General features: G+C 50.4%; 1 protein-coding gene across 2 annotated transcripts in view; it reads left to right on the forward strand.

Annotated features, from left to right (window-relative positions):
- The window catches only part of LRCH2 (leucine rich repeats and calponin homology domain containing 2), a 927,979-nt gene that overhangs the window by 534,097 nt on the left and 370,875 nt on the right, over positions 1–23,007 (forward strand). The window contains exon 12 of one of the 2 annotated variants that reach the window (XM_086918733.1): positions 4,580–4,657. The exons of the other annotated variant lie outside the window; for it this stretch is intronic. Within the exon in view, the coding sequence (XP_086774859.1) occupies positions 4,580–4,657 (78 nt within the window). The remainder of the gene's footprint in view (positions 1–4,579; positions 4,658–23,007) is intronic. 2 annotated transcript variants of the gene reach the window in all.

Raw genomic sequence — 23,007 nt, forward strand, 5'->3', positions numbered from 1 at the left:
AGGTACTGCTGCTATAATCCCAGAAGTTGTGATGCTACTTTTTGATGCTACGACCCACAGTTTGCACCCAGGCAGCTTCCGCCTCAGCCGAACATCAAGGGAATCTTAGGAGAAGGAGGACTTGATCAGAAATAAGAGGGCACCACGAGGACGTCTTTATTTTGATATCTTCTGATCCCTCACTGACATTGAGCTTAGTAATGGCAGACGGGAGCAGGCATCAGGAGGACTCTGTCATTTTGATAGTCCTTGCCCAACGCCAACATCTAGCCTATCAAGGAGGGCAATAACAAGAAAGACGCATTCAGAGAAACAACTTTGGTAAAAAGAACTACGACGACCCAATTGCCTTCTAAGGTTACCACTGCACAGGTGGAATTTAACTCAGCAAAACTCTTTCCAGTGTTCACCCAAGCGTCCAATCCGCCAACCCCCCAAACTGCACCTGTCGATTCAACTGATAACACTTGGCAGATCACGCCTACACCGTACAGGGAAGATAAGGTGAAGAGCCCAATCACAGAAGCCCAAGAGCTTGAAGGTGTGAAGGCTCTTAATGCGACAACCCGAATGACGGACCACTTGGGGTGTGCACAAGCTGGTCTGTGGGCCCTTGCTGGTGCTGCAGTACTCGAACTGTGGGTCCCTCTCACATTACATCCATTAATTCTGGGGGCTGTATCAGGTGCCCTTCACAGGGCAGGAACTCCGCTTAATCCTTGTGGCCTGGTAGCCATTTCCTTCACCCATAGTGAACTTAGACCCACAACCGGATACCTTCTGATGTACTCACCCACCGGAGAATGAGCTCAGAGTTCTAACCTCCAATTATAGTATAGCTGAGTCCTCGCGTATCAGGAAAGGGCCCTCCACTGCCCACCATGTTTATCAACCGTCAGAAACCCAGCCTGTCAGAGAGGAGGATGGGCACAATCCCCCAGAACTGCTGTTTATTCACTGTTTTACTCCAAAAGACCCCCAGGATACTCTTGAAATCTGCTGAGGCTGTTTAGTCACATATCTGCACTAAAACAGAAAACCTCGGAGGACCTTGAGTGGGTATGATCCGATCCGCCATTCCTAAATTCAGACAGGAAAGTAACCACGTCAGTACGGAAAAAAGAGGCCCATAGAGATACTGTGTGGGCGGAATAGTCATTTTCGAGGGATGGGGCATTGATTTTGATATACCCTCTCTAGTGAAATATTGGTATGTCTTTTTTAAAACTCTACCCTAAACAGTCACCTGTGCGTATCCTGAAGGGCAGAATTGGAGGAAAGCGATGCTGGGTCTTGGAAGAAGCAGAGGGGCCATGTGCCCTAACAATCGTATGTAGGCACAACCAGAGAGCGGTTCGATCTGACATTTAAAGAGATGTACGCAGGAAAATTGGGCTGCACGAAATCGCCGTAACCAAGAGTCTGGGCCACTTGCCCTAGCATCGAGAGAAATCGAATAGACATGCCACCGAGATTAAACAACACGCTACCAGTAGTCCTCTGGAATGTGGCGGGCCTCAAAGGTGTCCCTATGAGCAGGGAAGTGATGTCCTATTTAGATACAAACAATATTCTAGGCTTCCAGGGGACCTGGTCTCTTGCCCCCACAATGCTGCCAGGCTTCTAAGAGACCTTCACACCAGCACTTCAAACAATCTTGTTTGGGCGCCTGCTGGAGGGGTCTATCTATTTTTATTAAGCACTCAAGCAAGCTGGAGCTCACGATACTGGACCTTGGCTATACTGCGGCCCAAGCAGTCACCATCATAGGCTTGAAACTAAATCTGGAAGCTACTGTCCTGATCCTGGTCAATTGTTATATTAATGCTGTAAAAAATAAATAAATCTGGAGATGGTTAGAGAGCTGCTCGACAAGCTTGAGTCGCTTATTCTGGAACACTCTTTTCATTAAATTATACTTGTAGGAGACTTTTAAACCCATGGCTTGGGGCTTCAAGCTGGCAGCCTCACCCGGGAGAGTGCAGACACCTTCATACAGGAGTTTCTATCAGCCCGCAATCTGACATCAGCACAACCTGAGACTGAGTAAAAGATAAGGAACCGTCCTTTCTACAGACCTGTAAGGGCAAATTGACAGTTGACTAAGTCTTCCTCTCCGAGCATCTAACTACACAGTTTTCTCATTTAGAAATTATTGAAAGTTCAGTAAGCGACCATAATCCATTAAGGTGGACAATGAACCTTATCTTCCAACCTGCTGTGAAAGCAACCATGTGGGTACATTGACAGGGAAAGAGAATGTGAGTCTAGTAAAAAGAATAAAATGGAGAACAGATATGGTGGTCGCCTAGTAACGCAAACAGGAGCCCGCCTTCAACCTGACTCAGCCAGAATCAGCTCTACGGAAGTGTGCAAGTTGCATGGAGGGCCTGAGATCACTCCTGTAGGGAAATAGATCCAAGTCCTACTTCTAAGAAACAAGTGGTGTCAGGAGCATAGCATATCAGTACGATAAAACCATCATCAGCATAATGAAGATCTCCTTATATCCGAGCGACTTCATAGGCAAAATCAACAGCTACATAGGAGATTGACCCATAAAAAGCCGTTTGGGAACACAAGGAGGATAGAATCAAAGAGAATGGGCCACCATCTTTCATTTGCTAGAGGATTCAAATCATGGACACTTCTGGGACCAAGTGAATAAATAAAAAAATACCAATGAAACAAGGGAGAGCGGTGTCTTAGAAGCGGCATGGGTCAAATACGTATCTGAGATATATGTATACAGGCAGGCAACCCTTCATCCTATTACCCAGTCCGTGATATCGGACTGCAAGGAAATGTCCATCTTTGTTTCCTGTACTAGGAAGTTAGCCACCCGGCCATTGAACAGAGTCGACTCAGTGTGAATAGGACTATCCTTCTGATGAAGTCCAAAGTCCAGCAGTTGAAGCAACTAGTGAGAAGGTTGAGAATATTATTAGACACATGAGAGGCAATGGTGCCCCTTGATCTAATGGGCTACCTACAAGCCTATTTAAATGTAACCCCCGAAAAATGGGTCCTGTTACACTCTTCAACATTGCTTTGCAAGTAACACCAGTCCCTGAGGCTTGGAGAGGGTCTATCCTTTGCCCTATATTCAAAAGAGGGATCAGACAAAGGCCTCAAACTTTTGGACCTAGAAGCCAAAGCCTAAGCCCGTGACCTGTTGGAGCAGCTGGAGGTATTTCTTGCTTTGTAAAACAGTAACAGATATTGAAAAAAATGATACAGTAACAGCTTTAAGTTGGACCATGTTGTTTACTTTGAGTTCGGATTTGTTTCATAGAAATGGTTCCACAAGCAGTTTACATGAGTTACAAAATCGGTGAACTTTCCCCGAGACTTCTTTTTGATTCTTTTTTGTCAAGAATTGCCTTTGCTGAAGCTCTTTTGAACATTGATCATTAATATGAGTTACTCCATAGTTTGTTTTTCCTTACCATCACAGCCGGCGAGAGAATAATTATGGGGCTTATGTTATCGGTCTGAGTTGCAACTTTTTGTTTAATTGTGGCCTGGGTCGTTGTCATCTTTTTAGTATCCGTGGAAATCAGGGAACCAAGAATTTGGCTAAATATTGTAGACCTGCAGTTCCCTCATACACCCTTTTATACCTAATAACTTCAGTATGGAATATGAAATGTGTTTTAGGTAGATCACAATGCCTGCAGTCTGCATTTCATCTTGTGGAGCATCGGTTAGAGTTGCCATAGGACAAAATGTTATAAAAGGAGGACAGAAAAATCGTTGGGAATTTCATGTTTTAATTGCGCAATACGTGTATAGTCATTAGAAGAAAAATTGTTTTATTTTCAGATGGCTACTGTGTTGCTTCTGCAAACTAATTATAGTTCATCCACTTCCCTACAGCTACATTATGGTATGGGGCTCCTGTTGGACAGCCAATGACATCTTGGCTCTAAAGCAGCACCATAGCTAAGAGAACAGACACCTGTCAAAATGTGTTGCATTACTGACCTCATATGTTTGAGGGGTCTATTGAATGTACAACGATCACTCATTTTCCTTGTGTGTACCATATGGTTCAAGAAATGGTGCACACAACTTGAGCATACAGTTCTACATTTTGCCAAGGTTTCTAGGTGAAGCTTATAGAAGCATCAACCTGCCAGGAAACTCGTTTTTAAATGTATCTGCGTAAGTCAAATGGTTTCCTTAAAATATTATTGATCTCCTTCTTGGTGGCATGTAGCTTTATGAACTGATGGCAAAGACACGCTGGAGGAGACACCTCAATTCTAGCGACTCTGCACAATCTGTCTGTGGCACCCAGGACGTGTTTGGTACCCAGAGGACCTCATGAATGATGGGGTGGGGCTGAGGGTGTGAGAGAGTTCATATGCCCAGGCTTGTGGGTTGACAATGTTTCACAAGATAAAAAGATGCACATGGAAGACAGCATAACTGTGCTCCTTTGTTGCCAAAGGTGTATAACTAACTTTTCTTAAACTTTTGTCTCTACACTAATACTTCATCTGTCCTTTCTTTCAAAATCTGCTTCCTTCTTTCATCTTTGGGGTTGGTTGCTATACGTCATCTTTGAATACAGACGGAGACCATTGAGTTATAGAACATCGTTTAGTGAAAAGCTCTTCCAGAGGACAAGGGCAGCTGGACGTGCATCAAGGTATATAGTGCTTGGAATACAAAAGGTGTCCAATCAAACTAAGTCACTGTCATTGATTGTTGCTCTGTAATGTGCATCTAATTTGGATAATGCATACTGTAAACATGTATCATCTTAAAAACTGGAATGGGAATATAGTGAGTCTCGTTTTCTGACATAGATCACTATTAAGGCAATGTGTACTTACTGCTGTGTTTAGTACAAACTGCAACGTATATGCTAAGTTTGCAATATAGTGGTTGTCCTATAAATATTCAGTTGCAAAAATTAGATCACCTGCATCCTCTACGTGTGTCATTTAATGTGCTTTCTGGTGGGAGCATATGTAGTTAGTATACCACCTTTGGCAGATCAGTGAGTTGTTTTCTATTTTGCCAACTTTCTCCTGCAGCACAAGTTATCACGTGCTGTACCCCCCACCCACTATCCCCCCTCCGGCCCTCTAACTATCATCAGGAGTGTGGAATTCGAAAAGATTTATATTTGTCCAAGGGATGGGATGTGCAGTGAGCTGACAGATAACAGCAGTGTATATCAGAGCTTCAATAATTGCCTCTCTGATTGTTTGAAGACTTATATTATCTAAGAGTTTGGACTCTAGTAAGGCTCTAATTTTTCCTCATTTCTCAGTTCTACTTACAATGGCTAGTAGTAGGTTTGGAGTGTCTTGCAAGTCTGTGTGCACCCAAAAACTTACATTTCTAGAGATTCACCAACCACTTCTTTCACTGGCAATGTTTTACATTTTTTCTAGATAATGGCAGGAGGGGAGAAAAGCGAATGTTTGTATGAAATGCGAATTTACAGTTACATAGCTGATTCTTGCATGAGCAAATACATGTATTAGAATTAGGCCACACATTTTTTTTTAAACTTTATTTTTGTACGATAAACATTCAGTTTCCCCCACAAATCGGCATCTTGAAGAAAACACATATGTACAGTTCGTTCGTCCCCTTTTGGCCCACATGGATACAGACAGACAAAATACTAGCATAGAAAAAATCTTGGGATTCAAAGCATATCACAGTAACAACAAGAATCGGACGTGCGTTGCTAGCAGGGCACTACTCCAAGGCAAGTCCCTCCTCCCCCTCCCTGCTCCCCCCACCCTCACTCTCAGAACCCAACTCCTCTGGGGTGAATAGCTCAGCACTAGTGGCATCCGAGTCACTGGTAAACGCACCCACAGCACACATCATCCTCCATGCAAGCAAGTCCTCCTGTAGCTTCTCGTCCCTGCGGGTGCGCTGCATGTGCGTTTCCACAGCCAAAGACCATTCCCTGACATCTTTCAGCCACAATGATATGTCCAGGGCCCTTTGTCCCAGCCAGGTGATAGCCACCCTCCTCCTCGCCAACACCAACAACAACTGCAGCATCTTATAGGACAGATTCCTCTTTTTGGGCTTGGGGACCAGTGCCAATAAGCAATGTAAGGGGGTCAAGGCGACCCGGAGGCCCGTGACATTCCGAATGCGATCAACCGCTGTCTTCCAGAAGTTTGCAACCCGCCTCCCAGGCCGCCCAGGACGGGGCGACCGGCGGGACAGAGTCCTTTCGCATGGCCGAATACAACAACGTGATCAGCCGTCATCCCCTACCACAAGAAAGAAGGATGTTAAGAGTATGGGACGTTGGAGGCGCCTCCAGGAACTGCGGCCTGGTCGCCCTCGCCATCTCCTGGAGTCCCCTGTAATGCAGGTATTGCCCTCCACTCAAACCAAAGGCCTCCGTAGCTCGTTCTAGGGAGACAAAGGAGTCATCCGGGTAAAGATCCGCTAGAGTCTCACAGCCGCCTTCCCGCCAATTCCGGAAGGACATATGATTCCCCCATAAGGACCACGGGTGCCAGAATCCACACTGGTAACTCTCTGTGGAAGGGGGCCCGCCGCAAAACTCTCTCAACAAATCGCTGCCAGATTCCAGCAGCTTGTCGCACTACATAGGGCAAGGTCTCATCCTCACCTCTTCCCTGCATCAGGGCCACCTGTAGCTCCTTCTCATCTGCTCTGCCCGCTAGGAGGCCCATCTCCCAATTATCCGTGCCCGCGAACCATCTCGCTGCCGGCAGGAGCTGGGCTGCATAGTAATACAGATCGAATCACGGGGCCTCCAGGCCCCCCTCCTCCCAGCACCGGACAACGGTGTGCAGCGCGACTCTGCTATGCCTGCCAGCCCAGATTAACAAAGTGAGCAACGTGTTGAGGGTGCGAAATATTCGCGGGGGAAGCGGACTTAGAGAGTTCTGCAGGACGTAGAGCGTCCTTGGCAGCATTACCATTTTTGCAACAGCCAGACGTCCCATAAGGGAGAGTGGAAGCGTGTTCCAGAAGGACACAGACTGCTGCAGGGAGCGGAGCACCCGCTCAGCGTTACGGGCCAGTAATTGCTCGTCTGACCAGGCCACCTGAATTCCCAGATATCGGAAGGCCTCCACCTCCCATTTCAATCCCAGCTGCGGGTGGTCAACGTGTGGGCCCACACCATAGCCCGCCAGGGGGAAAATTAGGGACAGGTAAAACAAGGCGCCATCCGCATACAGGGAGATCCCCCACTTCGATCCCCCACTGCGCCATTTCCGAACAAATAGAGACTGCCTAAGTCTCAATCGCCAGGGCGAAGAGGAGCGGCGAGAGGGGACACCCCTGCCGAGTACCCCTTCCCCAAGGCCAATCCTCAGAGCGCGCCGACCCAAGCTTTTCTCAGGCCCGAGGCGCCCCGTATGGGGTCCGGATCCAGTTGCAAAAAACGGGCCCCAACCCCACCAACCGGAGCACCTCCAGCAAGTACCCCCAATGGACAGTGTCAAACGCCTTGGCCAGGTCGATTGACACCAGGACCTGGGGATCCTCCCTATCTCGCACCACATGAAGAATATGGTTCAGCCGTGGTAGATTCATCGCAGTGTTGCGGCCGGGGATAAACCCACACTGGTCCTGGTGCACCAGGTGCGCCATGTGTGGGGCCAGCCGAGTGGCCAAGAGTCTGGTTAGGATTTTCACGTCAGTGTTAATGAGTGTTATGGGCCAGAATGCCGCGGGATCGCAACCGTCCCCACCTGGTTTCAGAACCATGCATACTTCACCCAGATTCATGGTAGGCGGGAGGGCGCCACAATCCAGTGCCTCATGATAGACCTGGAGGAGGAGAGGAGCCAGGACCTCCCCAAACGCCTGGTAAAATTCAGGCGGGAACCCGTCACTCCCAGGGGACTTGGCCCCCGGTAGACTGGCCATTGCCACTTTAACCTCTCGGAGCGACAAAGCCACATCCAGTTCCTCCGCTGCCTCACTCGACAGGGCCCGGAGATTCAGTCCTCGAAGATAAGTCTGATAGTAAGCCTCCGTAAGCAAGGGGTTCCCGGCATACACCGCCTGGAGGTGTGACTGGAGAACCCCAAGAATGCCTGCCTCTGAGTGCACCATGGCCCCTGCTGGATCCCTCAGTGCTACTATCCATTCCGGGGCGAACTCCCTCTTGAGGAGCCAGGCCAGCAGGCTCCCAGACTTGTCCCCCTCCCGCTGGAGGTGCTGCCGGTATTGACCTAGAGTATAATTATCTAAGCGGGAAAGTATGTCGTGTACGCACTCGCGGGCCGTCCGCTCTGCCTCCAGGTCCGAGACATCGGGATTAGAGAGAGTCTGACAATGCTGAAGACGGTCCTCCGCCTCCCTCAACTCTCGGTACAACTGCCTCCGGACCCCATAAGTAAGGCCCATGCATTCACCACGCACCACTGCTTTCAGGGCGTCCCATTTGATTGAATATGGCATGTCGTCCCCCGGCCAGTTCAAGTCGATATAATTATTATTATTATTATTACATTTCTTATATATCGCCTGAATCGACCCCCGAAGGGGTATCTCCGCGCTTGCCTTGGGAACCCGTCCTGGTTTTTCCCTGTGAGATAGCCCCTACAGGGCATCCCCAAGGTGAAAGCCAGGCATCCCGCCGCGGCGGGGCGTTGTGGAGATTAATCAAGCTTAATGCCCAGAGTTGCAGAGTGTGAACCCATGATTAGGTCAGGCACCGAAGCGAGAATTATCGAGTCCGTGGACATTTGAGCTCAACACCCTGCCGCGTCGGGAATCGAACTCAGGTCCCGGGTCTGACCTCTGCTTCAGGGTCTGCCTGATATAACCAGTGAGCCACACTTCCCTCAAGGCTGTCTCCACATAATCCCTTGCCACCTGGTCCTGCAAGAGGTCCGACGGCATCCTCCAAGTCCGGGGGCGGGGCGGCTGGTTGTACACTCGATGCCTGCAACAATACCCCCCAACAACACCCCCCACGCCCCCAAGCTCCTCAACTCCCCGTAGTGTTCAACCCCCCACCCCCACCCACGAGCAAGATGACAACAACACATGCCACCCCGCCCTGCTGGTGCCAGGACGTACACAGCCACCCCATAAACACCACACAACACTCACTCTCAATCAACCAACCCAACCCCACTCCAACCCCCCCGCCTCCCCCCCCCCCCCCCCCCCCCTTTCCAGCTCCCCATGGGACCCAAGTCTTACATGAAAGTCTTACATGAAAGTCACTAGGCTCAATGAGGCGGACCAGCCCCCGATCGGGCAATGTCCCATCAAATGTACCCCCCTCCCACCTTACAGTCTCGACCCCTCTTGGTGCAAGTCCGCCGCCCCATTCAGCAACACAGGGCAGACATCACCGGCCATGGCCAATAATAATACAATCAGGACATCCAAAGGCCACTCGGGCTAGATGGAAACAAAAGGAAGGCCAGATATCACCTCATGTCCGCAGCGGCTCCGCAGGGGACGCGACCCCTCCAGTCTCCGGGACCTCCGGAGCTGCGAAGATCGTGTCCTGCACTGTATCAGGCAAAGTATTCGGAACCAGGACCTCCACTGGATCGAGTGTGCCCAGGGCCCCTTGCCCAGTCCCCGCAGGCAACAGTTCCAGGAGCATAGCGCCATCCTCACCCACCGTGACCCTGGGCTCCTTAGGTACCACTGATCCAGACCGGCGTCTGCGTCGGCTGCGTCGCCTCCTCGTAGGTCGGGTTCCCCACGTCTCACGGGGCCCACCACGCTCCCCCGGTGGATGGTCGTCGCCCCGAATCTCCAGCCATTCCCATACCTTCGCTGGGGACTCAAAGAAGTGCGCCCTTCCTTAGGAGATCACTTTGAGCTTAGCCGGATATAGCAGCATGTACTGCAACTTCATCTCCCGGAGCTTCTCTTAACCCCCAAGTAGGATTTCCGTTCCTCCTGAACTGGCTGGGTATAGTCAGGGTAGATGGACACCCAACTGTTTTCAATGGTGAGACTAGCTGCCTCCCTCTCCGCTCGCCGCTCACAGAATACAGTCCCGATCCCTGTAATACAGGATCTTAGCGATCAGCGCTCTCGGAGGGGCTCCTGGACGTGGCGGAGAGACCAACGCCCGATGGGCCCTCTCGATGACAAAAACATCGGATAAGCCCCGCGGACATAGCTGCGTTAGAATTCAGGTCTCCAAAAAGCACTCAGCATTCCCAGCTTCCAAACGTTCCGCCACTCCCGCTCGACCGCAGCCGCTGTGTGGTATATTGAGTGATGGTGTTGGGCTGCGTGGAGCGCAACATCCTATCCTTGCGCATTGCCAGAGTCCCAAGGGCCATGATCGACACTGCAGGCGGACGACTAGGACCTCCCCGAGCTACGCCCGCCGAGGTATATGGCACAGGCTGCCCGCCTAGGTCACAAATACGGGCCTCAGGTCTTCTCAGCCCCCAACCACTTGTCCAGCACAAGGCGACAGGCGTCTAGACGGGTCCACCAGCGTCGATGAAGCCCTCCGGTCCCAGCAGGGGGTGCAAGGCCTACTCACTCCCGCCGCACCTCCAACTACGTCGATACCCAAGAACGGCGGGGGGCGACAACTCAGGAGAGACGCCCAACACTCCGAAGGACCTCGGCCTCACCGCGGCGTGGAAGAAAGTGATCTCACCCCAGCCAGCTCGCAGGACTCGTACTGCAGGAGGACCAACCCAAGGGGGTTCCAGTGCACCAGTGCCGGCCGGGTTGTTCAGGGTGTCATAGACCTCGGGTCACCCAGGATCCCCTCGGCGATCGCTTCAGGGCAGGACAAAGGCACATCCAACTACCAGCAAGAGCTTCCCCAAAAGCGGAATCTATACCCCCAGACCTAACGCGGCGATATTCGTAATGGTAGGGGTCAGACGTCCAGAGTTAGCAGGCTCCCCTCGCCGCCTGGCCCCAGGGGCAACCAAGTCCGTAGAGAGCAGTAGGCCGCGGGTAGCCCAAGCCGTCTCCCCCCACCACAGCTCCCGCACTCACAGTTCCTCGAACTCCCAGCTCCTCCTTCAGCAGGGACCCCACGGGCGGCGTGGGGGGCCGCGGCGGCCGGCCAGGTACAGCAAGTGCCGTCACAAATCAGGTGGAGCCCTCCGCAACCCACCAGGGTCGCACCCACCGGGACCCAGGGCCCAGCCGCAGCAGGGAGGGAGGCCACAGGCCGGGCCCTCCTCAATCCAGGGCTGACCTCGGGCCCACCGGCGCCGTCCACGCCCCAACCGGTCGTCGCCTCCGGTGCAAAAGGGGGTCTCTCTTCCACAAGCGGCGTCCACTGGGCCCCAGGACCCGCACAGCACAGGCGAAGAAGCACCAGGGAGGAGGGCCGGCCGCAGCAGGACCGACGCGCTCCCACCTCAGCAGGACCGGTGCCGGTCGGGGTAGGCCCACAGCAGGGCCCGTCGGCCTCAGGGAAAATCCTCCAACACGGGGCCCCAGTTGGTAGCGGGCTCCGTCTCCCGACAGGCTGCGCGGATCCCTTCAGACTGCTCCCGCAGCTAGCACCACCTTCCAGACTCCCAACCGGAGCAGGCCTCAAAGCCCCGACCTCGCGTAGCAGGAGGTCCGGGGTACCATCAGTTCCGCGGTCACCGCTGGCTGAACCCTCCGAGCCCTGCAATACGGAGCCCCAGCAAGCAGCGGGCTCCGGAGCCAAACAAGACGGGTCCACACCTCCCGGAGCTCTCCAGCGCCGGGCACCACCTCTCCGTCTCCTCGCCGGAGCAGGCTTCAAAACCCCGACCTCGCGTGGATGCAGGTCCAGGGCTACTCCCGATCAGCAGGTGCCATAGTCGGAGTGTTGGACTTGGCCCTTCTGGCAGGTTCACCCCTAAACTTTTTGCTTGTTAAATGTGAATTGGAGGTAGTGATTTTTGGGTTCTGCGCACTTTCACTGTGTCCCAGTGGAAAGTGCGTGCGCACTCTGAGTGCGTGGAGTAAGGTTGTCCTGCCCTCCCATAGGAATGCATGGGGAATGTCTGTGTCCCTCGTAGTTCCTGATGTGTGAGGTGTGCATGCTCGAATTTGGTATGTGCGAACTCGTGAGAGTGAATGCTTTGCAATGATGTATGTGGCATGATTGTGTCTTGTGTACAAATGCCACTTCTAGGAGTTGGCATATTAGTGTAAAATATGCCTGGAGTGTGATTGGCTGGAGCTGGCTGGTGAGCCTGGCTCCAGGAAGGCTGGATGGGTCTGCCCGGTGGTGAGTGGGAGATTAGCATGCTGATGGCTGGAGAGGAGTGCACCTGTGTCCTGAATGAGGCTGGGTTTTCCCCACACAATGCTGGCTCCGCCCCCTGTGGTGCGTCTAATGACCCTAGCCCTGCCAGTGAATAGAGTTAGGGAATGAGCCCATCAAGGGTACTCCAAAACCAGCTGCGACTGGTTTCTCCCCCACCCTGCACCTACAGACAAAGGAATGTGGTGTATAAAAATGGGGCTGTGTCCCCACAGAAAAGGTTCTCTTCCAGGATCCTGAGGGGGCTGCTGCTGTTGCTGGGGCCAGGAGGACCGCCACTTGGATTGTCTCCCTGCCTAGAGACCCAGTGAGCTGGCTCTGGGCCCAGCCTTGCCTCCCCCTGCCTAATAGGACTTTGCTGGACTTTGCCAAGCGCCTGGGAGCGCTGTATTTGCTTTCTAGCGCTGAGAGCGCTGTACTTTTAGCCCCTAGCGCTTCGGAGCGCTTTGCCTTCACCCCTAGCGCTGGTAGCGCTGTGAATTGTCCCGGAGCGCTGGGAGCGCTTTACTTCCCTTTCGCGGCTGCTCACGCCGCTTCTTGCCTTGATCGTGCTGTTTCTGGCCCGAGCGAGAGCCACCTCGCCTTCTAAGTAAATTAGGGAGGGTGCCTACCGCCGCAGCTGAAAATCGCCACCCGGCCCACGACCAGGAAGTCAGGCAGGCCGGGGGCAGGACTGAGGGACACCCGGAAGTGCTCTGTTCAAAACCGGAAGTGGACGGGAGCCCACCCCGTGCTCCGGTGAGAGGAGGAGAGAGAGGAAGCCTGCGGCCGGCACCTTCCACGGGGCTCCCAGGAGTGAGGGAGAGCCCCGTGGTGACCAGCTTAAAGGAGGGAGAGCTCCGAGGAGCGAGAGCTCCCCTGCAGCCCGGCCGCCGCACCAAGCCTGAGGAGCAGCGCCCGAGCAGAGTCCCCGCCGTCCCAGTGAGTAAGGAGGGCTGGTGGGGGCTCCACGAGTGCCACGGTGTAGCCGGTCCCAACCCGGCTACAGTTCTGAGCGGCCCCGCCGTTGTGGGCCACTCCAGCAGAGGGCCCATTGCTTTCAGAGTCCCCAGTGGGGGACTCCAACGACTGGGAGCATTTTTGTCGGACCCACAAGGGTCCCGAGGTGGCACAGTGATATCCCAGAGCCCGAGGCTCCAACAACGCCGCAGTTGTAGGTAGAGCCCCGAGAGGCTCGTGGGGGCATTGGTTGTTCGTGAGCCCCGAGGCCCCAAACAAGGCCGCATTCTGTTTCGAGCCCTGAGAGGCTCCGCGTGGTATCACTTTGTTCTCGAGCCTAGGAGAGGCTCCAGGGGCATTTTTTTGTTTAGAGCCCTGAGAGGGGCTCTTGAGTGCCCACAGAGTGTTTAAGAGCCTGAGAGGCTCCTGGGTGCCAGTCTGCTTATGAAGAGCCCAGCGAGGCTCCAGGGGGAAACAAGTTCTTTGTGCAGAGCCTGAGAGGCTCCCGTTGTCCCCACCAACATTGCTTCACAGCTGCCCAGCACTTGGTGGGCAGCTGCCACGTTTAGGCCCCTGACACTGGGACACAGGGCGTCCTAGCCCCCACAAGCCAGTAGGCCTATGGACAGTCACAGGTGGTGACTTATGTGAGTTTTGCGCAACTTGTGACTTACTTGCTAAGGTGATTTTGGCGCAAATGTGTTCTTTGATACACCTCTGAATGTTTGTAAGCATCATGTGTTTTCCTTCCCTGCACCTCTGAATGTGTTGGTTATGCATCATGTGCCTTGTTCCTTACACTTCTGAATGTGTGTTTATGCATCATGTCTTTCTCTTACACCTCTGAATGTTTTTAGGCATCATGTGTTCTCCTGTGCTGCTCCTCTGAATGTGTTTTTATGCGTCATGTGCCTTGTCCTTACACCGCTGAATGTAGGTTCTGCATCATGTGTTTTCCTCCCCTACACCGCAGAATGTATAATGATGCATCATGTGTAATGTGCCGATGCCCCTACTTGTATTGTGATACTTAGGTGGTTGTTCTTGCTAGTACAGGTGGTGCTAGTGAGGTCCTGGTTCCCTGCGTGACCTGTTCCTAAGGTGGTTAGGATTGCGTAGGTGGTACTTACCGGTTACCAGTGATTACTGCTTGTGTGCTTTGTTCTATTTTGTGCTACAGTGATTTATATTCTATGTTCTAAGTGTTAATTCTACCTAGTGCTAAGTTCTAAAAGTGCTGATTCCTGACAGTGGTCCATGTGGCCCTGTCTTGTACATATCCCCTGTAAATTCTGCCCGTGCCTGTTGGCACATTGTAAAGTGTGTGTTTTATCTAATGTGTTTTGGTGTAATACAAAGGCTATTTTTATATATAACCTTGTGTGAAGTTTCCTTTGTGGTGGGCCTTGGGTGTTGTTGCTGGGGTGCGTGTGCAAATACTTAACTCACATTGCCTTTAAGTTTAGCCTTGCTGCTCGCGCCACGTTACCTAGAGGGTGAGCAGGGGTTATCTTGGCATGTAACTCCCTTGCCCTGACTTAGGAGTGGTGGTCTCTGACTGACTTTGGCGCAAGCCTTGGCCAGCCAGGGATCCCATTTCTAACACGGAGTCTGCATTGCCTGCCTTATTCGGAGCCCCGGCTGATAGGGGGCTCCGATGTCCACTCAAACGGGGCCACACCTCCCAGAAGGTACCAGCGCCGATCGCCACCACTCCGTCTCCCTCGAGGGACAGGCCGCAAATCCCCGACCTCGCTCAGAGGGATGTCCGGGGCACCACCAGTCCAGCAGTCTTGGCGGCCAGGACTCGCAGAGCCTTCCGACACGGTGCCCAAGCTGGCAGCGGGCTCCGGTGGCCGAAAAGCAGGTCCACACCTCCTGGAAGGATCCGGCTCCAGTCACCACCTCCTCGCCTCCCCTCCGAGCAGGCTGCAGTCCCCGACCTCACGTGGACAGAGGCCCCGGGTAGACGAAGGTCAGCAAATCCCCAGCTGCCCTCACGGGGCCCGCCGTCTCTCTTCCGAGTTAAGGGCCACTGATGTGGGGTGAACCCACGACCCTCGATTCCGTGTTCCACAAGCCCAGAAAGGATAATTAAACAGGATTACAGGGTCATCATGCCGGGAGCTGGTGGAGCTCACGTCCTGTCGGCCATGCTGATTGGCCACGCACCCCCACATTTATTTTCATAAGGCTCGTAATATTGACCTTAAAGGTTTTACATTCATTATTTAGCAGTATTCTTTTTATTTTAAAGTACATTTTGGCATGCATCAATCCCTTATTACCAATTTTACTAAATGATGCCTAGAGCACATGATATTCAAAGTTTCGCAAGAGTTTAGCAAAATGTTTTTTTAAGTTGAAGATTTTTGGGTGTGTAGTATATTTTGATAGCAAATAGTCACCAATTTTGCTTTCATGCTCTTGTATCTCTTATCATATAAACAGAGAGCATTCTGCGAGTGTTATAAATAACCTCAAATTGTTACATTCTGCAAACATGTTTACACCTTTTTATACTTGATTTACTGTCAGTAATGCAGGTTTAGCTCACAGTATTTACTTCGATTACTTGCCTTAATAGTAAAAGTTTTGAATTAACAAGTCACATACAAGTTTGAACAAGATATGCATTTGTTCCACTATCTTGGTGGTAAATAGTCCTCTTTCACTGTGCCACATGTTTACTGACAGCTGAAGGTTTTTTTGCTGCGGAGGGAATCTGCCCACTTGTCCAGTGCAGTAAATAAACCTGATAACTCGTTTTCTCTAACCCCAAACAGCATGTCTTTGGTATCGGGCAGTAGGAATCCCACATCTCTATTGCATATTAGTTTACTTCCTTCTACGTCAGAGATGGTCAACTAGTGAGTATACAAGTTTAATCATTTTAAACTTGTTGAGATTTTTTCTTCTTTTTCGTAGAAGTTTGAAATGTTTTTCATTTTTTGTCAGTGACTTTTTTTCTAATAGTGCATTAATTTTGAAATATTTGTGCCTGCCAAAATTTTTAAAGAGTCCTAGTTAAAACGCTTTACAAATACTTCATTGAGAAATGTGTTCATTATATCTCCTCTGATCCTAGAATAATGTATGGTTAGCTCTACTTAGTATTTTAATGCAAGGAACAGGAAATTAGTACTTGCTAGGTGGAGACAGTTAGCGACACTGTCCTATCCTGTATGACTGTCCTATATGTTTACCTGGTGTTTAGTGTTTCTTAAATTATCTATGTGGGTATAAATGTCCTATGACCTCTAGTTGACACAACACACACATTAGTACTGACATTGCCACTGACTGAACATCTCCTGTTACGTGACGATGCCCAGCTGTTCCTCTCCCTCATCAACAAGCACCCACAACTGCTAGAATCCGCTTCCTCAGTGGAATGAATGCCGTTGCTACCTGGATGTATGACAGCTGCCTCAAGCTCAATTTGGACAAGACCGAAGTACTCCTCCTGGGACCCACCCCTTCAGCTTGGGACGACTCCTGATGGCCAGCCGCTCTGGGACCTCCCCCCTACCCCGACGGACCACACACGCAACTTCGGCATCATACTGGACTCATCGCTCACCATGAACCGCCAAATAAACGCAGTTTCTTCAGTTTCCTCAACCTGCTTCTACACGCTCCGCCTGCTTCGAAAGACATTCCGATGGACTCCCACAGAATCCAGAAAGATGGTCACCCACACACTCATCAGCAGCAGACTCGACTACAGCAGCGCACGCTACGCCGGCGTCATCCAGAAACAGCTAAAAAAACAGAACATTCAAAACGACACAGCCAGACTAGTATTGGACATCCCCTGCTGCAGCCACATCACGCAACACTTCCGACAACTCCACTGGCTCCCAGTCAACAAGAGAATCACTTTCAAGCTCCTCACGCATACAAAGCTCTACACGACGTAGGACCGGCATACCTGAACCACAAGCTGTTCTTGCCAAAATAGTTTCTTCAGTATTACTCTGACAATGTTTGTCTCTGGACGGACAGAATAATCAGTGGGTGAAGTGGTTTAGGCCACACAAGAGAGGACCTGAAACTTGGAAGGAGTTGAGACACTGTTCGTGGACTGGTTAAAGCCCGTAAATGGAAAACTAGTAAGACAGGGCAAATAAAATACAATGAACAGCAGGAAGCTAATACAAAAGTGCAAGAAGAAGAATAATAGATACAAAAACATAAATGATACTTTGCATGTCCCATGGAATGTGTCCTCTCATTAATGAAATTAAATGAATTTGGGTTTTGTAAGGCGCTCGAATGCCCAAGGGCATCTTGGCGCTAGTCTACCACAGATCGGTAGGGTCAGTGGATACAACAGAAGAACTATAGATTTTAAGATTCTTTCTAAAAGAAAACAGGGATGGACTTGTCTTTAAGTGAAGAGGTAAGAGGTAAGGCATTCCACCATTTGGTTGTTCGGTAGATAAAGCTTCTCCCCCTTGCCAGCAGCTTTTTTTTTAATGGAAAAAGATCTCATAATAAGGCATGGAACAGCTAATCTCACAGAGTCTTGGAATACGCCCAGCATCCCTTTTATAAGAGAACTGCTGAGTTAGTCTCTGGGCACAGTGTACTGAACACTGGAACCAGTTGGCATCCTCTGGTGACCATACGTGCGATTTCAACATAAACACAGAGGGCAAGGGGCACTGAGCTGGAAGAACGGAATAAAGAAAACTGGCTATGGGAAAGCAAGCAGATTCTAAAAAGAAAGAAAAGAACTGGAAGTAAGCAAATCAAGGAACAAAACTGGGCAAAACATCTGCACAAAAATAGGACAGGACTGGAAATATGCTGAAGGAACCAGGAACACTAGAATAGAAGACAAGGAGTCTGCAAACAAACAAGGAGCGGGTACAGAGGGACTGTAATTACAGAGAATAAGAGTAGAGAAGCTTTACTTACTATTATTACTTAGCATGCTGTGAGCTCAGATGCAGTCATTATGCTGTTATTGATTCATGCCTCACTGCAAACTCCACTGAAACCATAAACATTCATAACCAATTAGATTGCCATAAAGTCTTTCATCATAACCAGCATATGTTCTGCCCTGCATTGCGGTGGACCTGCATGGTGGAAAAATGTTATCATCTTCTGGAAAAGGTTTATCAAACTGAAATTGCTGTGGTCAATAGTCGCTGCTCACTGGCACAGTCAGTATGAACTTTCAGGGTCACATTGAGGTCATTGGTGGCAGGATTCACCATCACCTCCCCCACTGGCAAAACATCACTTCGGACAGGTGCGTTTTGCAGATAGTCCAAAGAGGTTACTCCCTCCCCTTCGAGACTACCCCTCTGTCGATGCCACCAGCACTCCATTGCATGTCTGAGGATCACTTGGCCGTTCTCCACCTTGGAGTTGCAGCTTTCTTGGCCAAAAAAGCTATCGAAATGGTCCCTGTGCCAGAAATAGGTTGTGGTTGTTACTCCCACTACTTTCTGGTACCCAAGAAGGACAAAGGCCTGTGTCCTATCTTAGACCTCTGAGCCCTCGACCGGAGAAGTTCAAAATGCTCACTTTGGCTCAGGTCCTGTCTGCCCTCGATCCCGGAGACTGGGTGGTAGCATTAGACTTGCAGGACGCCTATTTCCACATCCCCGTCCTGCCAGCCCACATGCGCTACCTAAGCTGCACAGTAGGCCACAAGCATTTTCAGTTTACCGTGCTCTCCTTTGGCTTTACCAGTGCCCCTCAGGTGTTCACGAAAGTGATGGTGATGGTCGCAGCTCACCTGCGCAGATCAGGTTCCAGTCTTCCCCTATCCAGACGACTGGCTGTTGAAGGCGAGCTCGCCCCAGGTTTTCGTCTCCCACCTCCAGACTATGGCAGACCTTCTGCCTTTGCTTGGGTTCCCTATCAATGTCCCGAAGTCACACCTGATTCCCTCTCAGAGGCTCCTTTTCATCATAACAGTTCTGGATACAGTGTAGTTTTGGGCTTATCCTCCCGATCAGCGAGTCCAGGATATTCCAGCTATGATATCGATGTTTCAGCCTCTATCCCGGATTTCGGTGAGAATAACCCTGAGGCTGCTGGTGGATCATGCCAGGTGGCATATGCGGGCTCTGCAGTGGGACCTGAAGTTCTAGTGGGTGCAGTATCAGGGGAATCTTTCCGATGTCGTCCAGATCTCGGAGGGAACTGCACATCAATTACAGTGGTGGCTCACAAACCAGAATTTGGTCAGCTGCAGATCCCTCTCCCTTCCCCAACCAGAGTTCACAGTAGTGATGGATTCATCACTCCTGGGATGGTGCGGCCACCTGGGAGAGGCTAAGATCAGGGGTCTCTGGTCTTCGGCGGAGTCCGGTCTCCACATCAACCTTTTGGGGCTCCGGGTGACCCGTCTTGCACTGAAGGCATTCCGTCCGTCTGTCAAAGGAAGAGTAGTGCAGGTGTTCACAGACAATACCAACGCCATCTGGCACTCCAACAAACAGGGCGGGGTGGGGTCATGGACCCTATTTCAAGAGGCTCTTCCCCTTTGGACTTGACTTTGGACATGGCTGAAACATCAGGACATATCCCTGGTGGTTCAACACCTGGCAGGTTCCCTGAACGCCAGGATGGACGAACTCAGCTGCCAGTGCATGATGGAACACAAATGGCATCTTCACTCGGAGGTGGTGCAAGGTCTCTTTGGTTAGATCTGTTCGCCCCTGAAGAGAACGTGCAATGTCAGCAGTTCTGCGCATTTGAGTTTCCAAGGCGGCACTCGCTCTGTGACGCTTTTCGTTGCGAGTGGAATTGCGCCCTCTTGTCTGTCTTTCCGTCTGTACCACTTCTTTCCTGAGTGCTGAAGAAGATCAAGCCCGACAGGGCCCAAGTCATTCTTGTGGCTTCCGTCTGGGCGTGACCGGACTGAGCATGAATAGTTTGGTACCCCGAGCTCTTGAGCATGGCCATCTATCCTCCGATCAGACTGCCTCTTCGAGAGGATCTTCGGTCACAGCAGCAGGTGTCAGTCCTCCACCCGAACCTGTCCAGCCTCCACCTCCTTGCTTGGAGATTGAGCGGCGACTGTGGACAGCTTTCAGCCTTCCTCCCGAAGTCTGTAATGTCATCTTGGCAACCAGGCATCCATTCACTAAAACTTCATATGCATGTTGATGGAACAGATTTGGGGCATGGTGCACAGCAAAGGCTCTTTCAGAGGCTCTCCTCTTCATTTTATCTTTGGCCCAGCAGGACTCTGCTCTTGGCACTCTAAAAGGCTACCTTTCAGCCATCTCTGAATTACTGCGCCTTCCTGATCAGCATTCTCTTTTCAAGTCTCTGATTGTAAATAGATTTCTAAAGGGCATTATTCATCTCTTTCCTCCCTCTCTTTTTGTAATGCCCCAGTGGGACTCTAATCCTGTTCTTACTTTCCTTATGTGTGCTCCCTTTGAACCACTACATAATTGTACTCTTTGTCTTCTTACCTTGAAGACCGCTTTCTTGCTTGCCAACACATCTGCTTGCATGGTGAGTGAGCTCAGGCTCTTTCCTCCAGACCTCCTTTTCTTGCTGTTCATCTGGACAAAGTGGTCCTTCGTACTAGGCCCTCTTTTCTGCCCAAAGTGGTTTCCTCTTTTCACATAGGTCAGACCATAACATTGCCCTTCCTTCTTCCCACCACTGCACCCTTCCAAAGAAGAGGAGAGAGCCCACCGTCTGGACCCAAAACATGCGCTGTCCTTCTACCTTGACTGCACTAAAGATTTCCGGTTGGATGACCAACTCTTCATGGCTTATGTTGGTACCAAGAAAAGTTGGGCCGTGCACAAACGTACCATCTCTTGTTTGGTTGTACTATGCAACAAAATCTGCTATTCTTTGGCAAAAAAAGGAACCTCCAGTAAGACAGCGCGCCAACTCTCCCAGGGCAACGGCAGCCTCTACTACTTTGGGATCTGGAGTTCCGTTGCTTGATATCTGCCAGGCAGCTACGTGGGCCTCTATGCACACTCTCACAAAACATTACTGCCTGGATAGCCAAGTCCGGTGAGACCATTTTTTTGGCCATTCTGTGTTCCAGGACTTTTTGGTGTGAACTTAGTTCACAGACCCACCTCTGGGGTTTGCATTGCTGGGGTATCTATTCTGAGGTAAGGAATCTATAACTAATGGTCTCTTTCAAATGAACAAGTTACTTACCTTCTGTAATGATGTATCTGTAAGAAACATACATTAGTTATAGATTCCTTACCACCCCACCCATCATAACCGTTCTGCAAACTGACATCTAGCATTAGGGACTCCTTTCCAGGGCCCTAGTTTTCTGCGCCAGTGGTCAGTGTCTTGCATGGCTCTGCGCTTCTGACATGGAAAGTCGTGTCAGAACTGACATCAGCTTGCACGGGCGGCATTTAAGTAGACACCGCGACGTCATCCCGGCGTCCTCGACGATAGACGCAGAGTCGACCAACACCATCTACTTGACACGTAAGGGGTACTGCTACAGAAAAAAATTATGCGATCCAGTCTGACGCCTGGGGGTAATTCTAGGGTAAGGAATCTATAACTAATGTATGTCTCTTACAGATACATCGTTACCAAAGATAAGTAACTTGTTTATCCGTTCTCATACGACGGTCAAGCCTCATTGCAATGAGGAAAACCATCTCTGAAGCCAACACAGAACTTCATGTAGCTTGAAGCATGACTCAGCACCAACTAGTGAGTAAATGCTACAATTTACTAACCTTCATCATAAAGGCAATATCATGTCAAGTCAGATATTACAAAGGGCTCCTGGAGAACGTTGCCATCTATTTATGAGACCCGCTCAGTAAAGACAGGCGGATGCAGTGTGAGAAGATTTAGTGCAAATAACACCTGTAATCATGGCAGCTGTAACGTGAAGGATGGTTGTATGCAGCCTGTCAGTTGGACTTTCCTCCCAGGAGCTTGAACCAAGCTCCAGCCTGACCACGTATGCTGGAGATAGGGAGCGCACATTATAAGGCTTGTCAACAAGAAGTCTTTGGTTTGATCAGGTGAAGCACCTTCACAAACACCAATGCACTGGAGTTAATTTGAGAAAGAGTAACAGCTCACGCCATAAAAACAGTGGCAACAAAGGCAACTCTGTTCTCAGGAGTGCCCCATCTGAAACATTGTAGAGCGGCAAAATAGCGAATTAAACTCTATAGATTTTTCTGAAGTAGTAGTATGGGTAATTAAAGTCCCAGAAACTCTGTATAAACTCTGAATAATGAATTGTTGACAAAACCACAAAGTACGTCTTTTCCTCCTTGTTTCGAATAGTCTATGCACCGAAAGAGGTATTGGTGTGCTTTACAGAGCTAAACATCGAAGAAACTAATTTAAAAATAAATAAACAACCATTAATGGGTGTAACAATTTAAAGAACATGATCAAGTGACACGACATTTTAAATCGAGATCTTCCATCACACCATATTCTCTCATCTAATCTTGGGTTTTTGCCATATGGGTTCCCCGAGTGTCAGGTGCATCCGTAAGAGTAGCATACCCCACAAGACTTTATGGCTGTATTTCCTCCTGAGCTTGGTTGAAATTCCTATTTTATATTTCCACATTCACTCTTTTTAGGTTTCGCCTGGCGATCTGCTGCGCAGCAGTGTTAGCGCAGGCGGAATCTTTTGAGAACAGTCCGGCCCTTTGTTCCGCCTCTCTGTTCCATTGGCTAGCTCCATAAATGGAGGCTAGCCATTGGAACAGAGATGCGTCACTCATTCCCCGATCAGATTCGTGGGCGTTCCGGCGATTTTTATTCATCCCGCCCATTTTTGTGCGTCATGCGGCGGTGGGCGGTTGTTTTTTGTGTTTTTTTTTCGTATCGGCATG

Source organism: Lissotriton vulgaris, chromosome 4_1, assembly GCF_964263255.1.
Source record: "Lissotriton vulgaris chromosome 4_1, aLisVul1.2, whole genome shotgun sequence".
Classification (NCBI taxonomy): domain Eukaryota; kingdom Metazoa; phylum Chordata; class Amphibia; order Caudata; family Salamandridae; genus Lissotriton; species Lissotriton vulgaris.